General features: G+C 30.6%; 2 protein-coding genes across 2 annotated transcripts; both read right to left on the reverse strand.

Moving 5' to 3' along the window:
- Nucleotides 1-1,688: 1,688 nt before the first annotated feature.
- LOC132724951 (uncharacterized) lies at nucleotides 1,689-3,205 on the reverse strand. The gene is made up of 3 exons (XM_060709933.1): nucleotides 3,156-3,205; nucleotides 2,732-2,834; nucleotides 1,689-2,306 (listed from the first exon to the last, which is right to left on the reverse strand). Exons 2-3 carry the CDS (start codon nucleotides 2,785-2,787, stop codon nucleotides 1,850-1,852), a joined length of 513 nt encoding a protein of 170 aa, XP_060565916.1. The 5' UTR covers nucleotides 2,788-2,834; nucleotides 3,156-3,205; the 3' UTR covers nucleotides 1,689-1,849.
- A 1,404-nt stretch (nucleotides 3,206-4,609) lies between these two features.
- LOC132724950 (uncharacterized) lies at nucleotides 4,610-5,741 on the reverse strand. Its single transcript, XM_060709932.1, has 2 exons — nucleotides 5,599-5,741; nucleotides 4,610-4,915 (listed from the first exon to the last, which is right to left on the reverse strand). Exons 1-2 carry the CDS (start codon nucleotides 5,611-5,613, stop codon nucleotides 4,610-4,612), a joined length of 321 nt encoding a protein of 106 aa, XP_060565915.1. The 5' UTR covers nucleotides 5,614-5,741.
- Nucleotides 5,742-10,105: the final 4,364 nt, after the last annotated feature.

Here is a 10,105-nt window from a genome sequence, read left to right on the forward strand (position 1 = left end):
CACTGTGCTCTTAAAACACTTTAAGTGGATGTAAGAAAAGTTACTCGGACGGAGTAAAACTCATTTTACATGCATATGTAACTTCATAGTTTTGTCATAGCATTAAATGATCAAATTTAGGAAACACTGCAATAAATGTTTCTTATTTAGTTCTTCCTTTAAATTTTACCGGATGCCATGGCATTCTCGGAGTGACTTCGTCCGAAAAACGTGATATAAATTTAATAAGTCTCTAAGACATTCATTTCCATGCACATATTTGGCATGAAATGACCTTTCTAGCAACGGTAAAGTTCAATTATGTAGTATTTTCAATAAAACAATGTGCATACATTTTTTTCTTAGTTCACAATTTTGGTACATGAGTATAAAAGAGAAATAAATCATGATCATTCATTTATTGTTTTGCATTATTTTTTAAATGTTTGACATTTCCACCGACGTTTATTTCATTGTGATTTAGTTTAATTTAATAATATTATGTGTGGTGTCTGGGAATAGTGAGGTTGAATTGACTTCGAGGAAAGTTTTCCTTGATGTTAATCTTTGGACAAATCCTTGACTAATTATGTAGTTGACTTTCTGTTAAAAAATAATAAAACATTTCATATTTGAATAAAATACTTGTTTTGGAAAAAATATTAAAATACTTTACGGACAGGGTCAGTTTTAGAAAAAAATAATTATATTGAAATTACTTTGAAATAAAGATCTAAACATTTTAAATGTATTTTCAGTGATTTGGGGAATGCTCCTCTAGAGATTTGGAAACATTAAGTTACATGTTTAGCGTCCATCAATATGTCCGATCTTAAAAGCAATTTTAAAGAACCTAGAATATGCCACGTGCATGCCACGTGCATCAATGTTTACTTTAAAAATAATAAAATTGCTGTTTGAAAATGACATGCATCAGGAAATTAGCCCAGTTTGTTATACCACCCTGTATTTGTTGTCACATAAAAATGGCCTTGGTAGAGACATCCATCACGGAAATATTTTCGGCTTTTTCCATCATGCGTTAGTGCATTTTTTAAATTTTCTTGTAATGTATAACTTTCTATACTTTGTTCGACTCACATTTGCACGAAAAAGCTTAAACGTAACGGCTTTGAAAAAGCCGACGTCAAGTAACGCCACTAACGTCAACGTTGATAACATCATTTCAAAACGTCGAAAATGTATTTATTTACTTACGTAAAGAGACAGTGTGGCGTAATATAATTGAATTTATCACATAAACCGCGGCACAGGAGTATAAATAAGCTATTTTATAAATAAAAAACGATATTAAACTAGTGTTATAACATTTTGACGTGACGTCATTTGCGCTATATATAAACATAGCGTAAAAGCGCGCTAATGTAAGCGTACACTATAGGCGCGTCAATGAAAAATGACAAATGATACTTTCAACAGTTAATAGTTTTTATATTATATATGCAATAAATAAAATATCATTATTTATTAAATAAAAAATATATTATTTTCGTGTAGATTCAATACTAAATTTATTGAAGTCGTTGAATAAAACAATATTTTGCTATAAGGTTCACTTAATATGATTTTATTCAACTCGTTCAATAAATTTAGTAAAAAAATTACGTACACTCATCAAAAATTATCTATTTCTGTAATTATTAAATAAAACATTTAAATGTTACTTTAATGATAATAGGTCACAAATATCAGTTACTACGAAAACGCTGTGATCGTAGAAGCACAACAGTAAATACTCAAAACCACCACTGTACACAGAATAGTAAGTTTATCATGAGATACACCAGCTTAAATATATCCTTGTCACTTGATACTTTAGGAACTAGTGTATAGAAATTTGTATAACTAATCACTGCCCATCGCTTGACGGGGGAACTGGGCAAAGAACATCTTGGAACGGGCGTCTCACAAGTGGTCTGACGTGACGGTACAAGTACGTCTGACGTTCCCGGCTTAATCCTGCAGGATGTATGACAGATGGAAAGTCATTTCTATCCATTTGTAGATAGTTCGTCTTACAAATTACAAATCGTATTTCATAAGTATCATCTGCAGCTACCTTCATGTAAACTATACCGGGTTCGAGTGACGTGAAACGGAAGTGGTGATATTTTGAGATGTTCGGCACTTTTTTGAATCTGTCTGCGAGGAACACCTTCCAGCCTTTCCACATCCATTCACCATAAGTAACGGGAACATTACTGTGTGCTGACTTCAGTACTACTTCCGTCACGTGTTGGAGAGTATCACAATTTGAACGCCGATACAACTTCTTTATCGTTCCAAATCCCGCGTCGATCAAGCACCTGAATATATAAAGTTAAATGCGAAACAAATATGATTGGTGAGGTAAAGCTTAATTTCCTGAGAATTTTACCATTGACTTATTAATATTAATGAGGATAAAGATTTGATCAGCAGTGTATTTGTCATTCATTCGCATGTTTTACTGACACCATCAATTAGCTTATGACGTAGAAATATTTTACGGTAATTAAACCTTTTCCGGTCAATTCTATATTATATACATGATTTTACAGTCTGAACTCGTGCTTTACATTTCCTTCTTTTTCATATTATTAGAGATTAAGAAAACATGTTTTAAAATCAAGTTCTCGTCTCATTTAGGCTTACTATAGTATATGTTTTTCGGCGAAAATAATATCTTTTCTAAATAATTAGCGAAATTGCTTGTTAACCGTTTATAGAACAATTAAAAAATCAAAGCTACCTTGTATGTCCTGGTAACTGCATCATGTATTTGATATTTCTATGTGATCCAATCATCGTACGCCATGACAAGTAGGCTAGTACGTATCTATTCTTATTCTGACCTGGGAAAAGATTTAAATTCATGTATTTAATTACATACAATAATGTTAAAGAATTGAGAAAATCAAATAAAGCTAAATTAAAAAAAGCAAAGCTCTAAAGTTACATTATGTTATTGTTATATCCTGTAGTAACTCTATTATTTTTCAATCATTACTACTTCTTATTAAATCTCAATACATGTACATTTTAGAAAAAAAAGAATATTAAACAGTAAACAAGTTTAGTTTTAAGGAACTATTTTACACCGGCATTTTTATGGCACAGTTCAAACTGAGGCAGTTACAACTAATAAGAATACTTGAGATGTGAAAAATAACTACCAAAACAATTATCTGCGTGAATCCCACAATCACTTTCTCCAGTACCGAACGAGTTGGAAGGCATGGTCTAGCATTGAGATGACCGAGTCTGGTCCATGTACAAGTGTGCCATCTTGTCCTAAAAACAAAACAAAAAATTACATAAACTTGATATTTGAACTAATTTGCTGTAATTTAGAAGACACGATGAGATTCAATCCTGTTTTTACTTGAAATGTTACTGAAAAAAAATACTGCATGCATTGCAGTTACAAAAAAAAAACTTTAAAGTATGCTTATCATGCACATACTGAATAATAATTTATTTAGTAATTTTTTTATTTAATTTTCTATTATAATTTTACAGAAATGCCGAAAAACTGTTTTATTTACCAATTGTTTGGTCCTCATCTATGAGATAGTTGTACTGTTTGTAGCCATCGGCTCGGAAACCAAATATCTGAAAGATACAGCATGTACACATTTACTGCATAGAAAAATTATTCAAAGTATAGATTTTGAAAACGGAAAGAAAATTTATATTAACTAAGGTACTAACACGTTATTTTCACGTTTAAAGTAATTGTTAAAGAAACGAAAAAGTTTAGAATGTATACATGAAAAAAAGATAATTAGCATACTTAGATTGATAGTCCTACCTGCACTTTTCTCGGCTGAATGAAAAATATGGGTCCCTTTTCTTGTGCATGGTGTGGCAACTTAACATACTGACTGACGTCAAACGTATAATGTACGTCATTTGTAGAAAAGTTATCATCGGCAGCCTGGTTTTGTTGTTCCCGGTTTACAAACATTGATTTTGATTTTTCTACATGTTCCACGTATAGGTCACGTTCTTTTCTAGCTTGCAGCACATGTTGATGGTATTTCAAGGTTGCCTCTATCTTGTCGTTTCACTCTGGGCAAGCTTAATATCCTGTTTACAGTCCTCACAGGCTTTACACACATCCTCTTTCGGCGACGCTATTTTTATATGAGGGACACAATTATTCCATATATCTTTAAATGTTGATAAACCAACTTCCCAACTTCCGTACAGCGTGAAACGTAATCACTGTGCACTGAATGCTTTACATCAGACGACGGTAAATATATAGGGGCCTCATCATCCCTCCCCCTTAGTGCTGCAGGCTGAGGCAATCCCTCCTCGTTTGCGTAACTCAGTATATACTTAACTGCATCTTTAATAACGTCTGGAGGTTATGCATTCTGTATGACTGCACACCGTTTTCTTCCATATTGCGTCTGATATTTCTCAGTTGCCTGTCTTTTATATTAAAGACCACCAGAAAGATTTCAAGGCACACTTTTATTCCATCAAAAAACATTCATAACAGGAGCGTTTGCGATCTTCTTTACATCTTATGTCAGACCTTATCTTTTTAAGAGTGCCCATTATTAGCATTTCCTTCTCATTTTTGTCATTTCCCTTAGATTAAGAATATTTGCTTCGATCAGAGGAAAGGATAAATTACTGAATCAGTTTTAGTACATTTACAGCCACTGTCATAAATGTGTTTCAGATTGTCAATGCCACTCTGCGGATCCTCACTATTTTGGTAAGTGTCAGCATTACCTTGATTGTCTGCATTAACAGAATCCAAAACAAGACCAGCTGTAAAATATATGTCGAGTCGTGACTCAATGGATATATCTGGTGCCTCTATAACTTCATTTTCACTTTCATTTCGGATGGCTACAGAATTACACGTGTTTGACTGATGTGACAAACCGAAACTTGACAGAAGATCATCCAGCTCCTGTAAAAAAAATATAAAAATAGATGTAGATATTTAATCTCATTAAATAATATTTATAAGAAGTTATCTTTAATTTAAAAAAAAAAGTAATTAAAAAGTGGGAATCGAACCCACGACTAACGGGTCGACAGTCCACAACACTAACCACTCGGCTATGCAGTCAACATGCTTTATAGACGTTAAAAAAATATCAGTATTTTGATACGCAAAAAAATTACCGAGTAAAGTTCTTGCCCGCTTAATTTTAAAGTTTTATTCATTAAGGGACGGGGTGTGAGGTGATGGGAGCTATAAAATTACAACAGTTTTAATCTAATAAACACAATAAAATATGCTGTTACGGATCTATCTTTTTCTTTTAAGTTTAAAGCCATCTTAAAAATAATTTTTTCAACGGGATGTCGGGAATGGCTCATACTTGTCGGTATGTTTGCAGATTATCTGTACGCCTACGGGATTATAACCTGTAGCCGTTGGCAATTTAGTTTAAATTAATTTAAATAACTTAAAGCGCCACTTTTAACGATCATGTGCTTGATGACACATGTTGAAAATTCATGAAAAATGAATGTTACTTTCTTTCATTATCCGAACGAAAACAAGTTGTATTATGGAGATTTTTATTCCTAAACACTTTATAAATGTGTCCTATATGTAAAAACAAGATTAAACTAAAACATTACCTCGAAAGTGTCCATATTTGTTGTGTTTACAATCTGTCATGTAAAAATACGGGCGCCGCCATCTTTCTACGTCATCACTAATTTTGACGTCATATTTCGCAGAATAATTAATTATACGATAACGGCTGTTTATGCTTGGCGCGGCTCAAGTAAAGGCTACTATGATAGCAGCAACACAGTAATGTTTAAATGAGAGTTTTAAATTATTGTTACAAGTATCAGCCACTGTTTGCGTATTGTTACAAAGGGTTGCCTTATTCAAATGTAGCCCTATTGTAACAACTAAGACACACCCGTCTTTAACACAATTTAGCAGATTAAGATAATACCTAAAGGTGTTCTGAATCATATATTTATGGCAAATGTTAGCAGTAGGAGTAACACTGCTTACACTGATTCTGACCGATTTTAGAAATGTTCTGTAACATTTGTAATAATTGGAATAGTTATACAAAATGCAAAACATTAATGTAAATGCTCGTTATAAATGTAAAACTGTTGTCACAACTAACATACAATTGTTTAAAACACAAATGGTGCGTGATAACACTGTAACGTAAATAATTATAATGATATAAATATAGCTTTTCGAAGAATTTTACTTGTGAATGTAAACAATTATGTGTTCAAATGAAATGACATTTGTTGCATACTTAATTATAATAATAATACCTATTAAGGAGACATAGTGATGTCATGACCTTGTTTTGTTACGAAACTTGATATAAATATATAAACATACGCAACAAAATCCTATATGATCGAATCCTTAACAATCAGCAAAAGTCTAAGTATTGAAATAAAAGCATTGATAATTTGTAACATTATGTATTTTCCTTCGTCTTAAATTCTAAAATCTTCTATTAGATTTTATTGATGCAATACATTTCTATAAATCATTTTTATTGCCTTTAAGAGATAACTGACATTACACGCTTTACAAAATGGCATATTGTGCAGTGCGGTATTGATTTTTAACACGGTATTGATTTTAAACACGGCCATGTCTCCAAACTAATTGATCATTCGGGTGATACTAAAGCCGTTATCAATTTGTCATCAAATTTAAATTTTCTAATATTATAAAGGAAAAATTCAAATGTTGCCAAAGATGTATGGCACACGAGCAATAATTTTAAGTTTTATAGTCTTTTTAAAAGACACACAGTTGCTTTAGAATTCACAATGGACTGTATTATTAGCCAAAAGCACATTTATTTAGTGTATATAATTAGTTCATAATGAAATAATAGCGCATTAATGGTTATTTAATAGATAGAATAAAAAAAATATAGAAGATAATAAAAAGAAAAAAAGGCAATCTTGCAATATTCTTTATATCTTGTTAACATTGTCCACTGCTGTCAAAAGACAGCCTGTCGTTCTTGCTCTTAAAGATATACTATGCTCATCTTTGAGTTTAATAATTCTATTATGAAATTTTTACTTAATATGTCTTATTTGAATAAAATAATGTAAAAACTATGTATTGGGAGCTGCATTCCCTATAACATGTCGAGTAAAATTGGTCATGTCTTAAAAAACTGCCAGTTTTTGTAATGACACTATATGTTCAAATCGTTGTTACATATCTTATTTGTGTGAAGTCAAAACATGTTGTCTTCATATCTACGAAGAGACAGTGTAGCAATTATTAATATTTGCAAATATCAAATTTGAGCATAATATATCTTTAACATCATCAGTGTTTATACGTCATTTGTTACTTCTCACGATTGTAAGAAAGATATGTATTGTTTGTACAGTGAATTAGATCTATTGTTTATCATAATCTTAACAATGATTCTAAAAGTGATTAATTTTCAATTCTATTAATTTCATTATTATTCATACTTGACAGATATTGATGCAGTTCACTGAATTCATTGTATTGGCGTACTTCGTTTGTGTCATACAATTATAATTCACGAATGCGCCAAAGGTCGACCGAAAACTTGAATACAAAAGAAAAGAAAGCAAAAATAATTTTGATCTCTATCAATTTTACAGTTAAATATTATGTTGAAAGTTTACAGAATTTAAGTATCTAAATGATTTAAATATATACATGTAGTATAATCAAAATTTGGAACGCACTTACTTTAACAAAACTCAACAGTAATTAACGTTTGTAAGTGATTAGTACGTACATTTGTTTTTAATCCAGTATTTGGTTTTTGCAATGGTTTTAGGTTGTGTCTTGGGTTGCGTTCTGTGAAAGTAGCCTGCCTATGTCATCTTTGTTAATATTTTTTTATATTCACTTACTACTGTATTTTAATGAACGAGTCCGGAATGCAAAAATCATCTGTATTTAAATGCGTTTTCAGCAGTTTGATAGAAGTTTTAAATGTGCCATATGAATCATGAAAACGTGTTATTAGAAATATTGCTATTTAATGTACAACAACTGAATTGAAAGTCTTGCTATGATTTTTACATTTAATCAACTATTCAACAATCTTTAGAGAACATAAAACATTAAGCGTTTTTTTCTCACATAAAACAAATTGGTCACATGATTAGATTAAGCTTTCATTTAGTATTTATTAAATAGTACACGTTAACGACATTATAAAATATGACTTTCATGTACATATTACTTCTTAAAAAGATAAAAATATGTTTTATCATTTGCAACGAAACAAAAAGTTTTTAAAAACATTTTTACCAACACAAATGTGTTTTACTTTGTTTAATGTGCGACACCACTAAACATACATAATAGTTGGTTAATTGGTTCTTTAATGCGTTTTAAACTTGGAGGTGAATAACATAATTCAATACATTTCCTCCATTTTCGTTGATCTAAAATGATTTTAACCAATGATGTATATTCTAACAAAATCAAAAAGAAATATTTGAAACACTTATTTGTATAAAGACAAGAGTTTTACAATATTTTAAGGGAACAATAAAATAGACAAATATAGCTTAAATTATATTTTGTAGCAAAATACGGGTCACAACGGTTTATAATAAATATTTCTCAGTCTAAGAGTTAAATACCGCTTAAATTAGTGCTAAGGGACATGAAAGGAGTTGCATCTTATATGCTCAACCCATTCTCGTCAAAAGCAATATTTATTGTTCAAGACAAAATGTAGCTAAATTGATGGTCTTTACTTCATTTTAATGAGTTTTAATTGAATACATGACTTATTACATGTAGTTAATTATTTACATACTCGGTTTATGTTTTTGACCTATTCAAAATACGACTACGAATGTATGTACGTAACAAAATAAATTCTTGTACACCGTTTTCGGTTGACCTGTGACAAGGCGAAATGTTCTTTAAAATCATAAACGCAGTATTCTCAAATATTTGCATCTAGTTCTTTGAAAACAATTTCAGCGTTTTAAAGCACCACTTTCCATTAAAACAATAAATGCAGCTACTTTATTACTGTTTACATGAGTGAAAGATATAAAATATCTACACATGTGTATAACGCAATGAAATAAGACTTAAAGTTACGGTGCCTTTATTTCTTTGAACAAATAACGACTGATCAGTTTGCCTTTTATGTTGATGATTGTCTTGGAATTGTGCGGCATAATCTTTCAAAGCGAGTTAATTTTATTATTTTTACATACACTTTTTTTCTAGATATTTCTGGATTTATGCATGGTCATGTCATGATATATTTTGATTATTTTTCTTTGTAGATGGATGCTTATATTGCACATTTGCTGACTGTTATAATTCTCTAACATTGTTCTAGACACAATTGGAAGCAAAAGAGTATTTAATGTATTATTTGTTTGAATGAGAAAATTATAATTGTATTACATTAGAACAGTTTTTGAATTATAAAACGTGAATTAAAAAGTTGTAAGGGAAACGCATCCTTTTTCGAGATAAATGTATTTCATAATGTCTAAATATAACTTTATTCTGATACTTTGATTGTTACAATATTATCATGGCGTTCTTTACAATGAATATGACACAACAATAAGGTGTTTCACAATTATATAATCATTTAAAAGATCTTAAAAAGGCTTCAAAAGAAGACCTGATCAATATCAAATACAAGAAATTGAAACCATTAATACCAAGTTTGTTATATAGGTCAGATTACAAAATATTTATTTAAGACATATTTAAGTATGGTTTTTTTAATAATCATCATTGAGATTAACATTTGTGCAACCAATCGCTTTCAAGCATTTTCAATGCAATACAACTCACAAAATGCTCTTTTTCCAAAGAAGACATATAAACACACATTGTGCATGGAAGTATTGATTCCTAACGCATAAAATGTCTCAAATGTAATTGATAATTCGAAAATCATTTCAAATTCATTCAGTCTGTCATTAAATTCAATTGTCTTGTGTAACATTGCATTATGACCAAAACACATGAACGCAAATAAGTTTTCGCATAAGTACAGAGTGCTTTAAACATTTGTAAGTCATTTTGATATTAAAAAAGAGGAGCTTAACTTTACTTATCAAGCTAAACCATAATAATCATTCTTCTAATTTTCATTTAAAT

Source organism: Ruditapes philippinarum, unplaced genomic scaffold, assembly GCF_026571515.1.
Source record: "Ruditapes philippinarum isolate M1 unplaced genomic scaffold, ASM2657151v2 ctg117_1_1_1_1, whole genome shotgun sequence".
Lineage (NCBI taxonomy): Eukaryota > Metazoa > Mollusca > Bivalvia > Venerida > Veneridae > Ruditapes > Ruditapes philippinarum.

Excerpts from the sequence above, each read along its gene's own strand:
- LOC132724951 (XM_060709933.1), bottom strand. The coding sequence starts at position 2,787 with ATGATTGGATCACATAGAAATATCAAATACATGATGCAGTTACCAGGA. Across the intron at positions 2,307-2,731 it reads CAGTTACCAGGACATACAAG|GTGCTTGATCGACGCGGGAT; the intron begins GTAGCTTTGATT and ends TTATATATTCAG.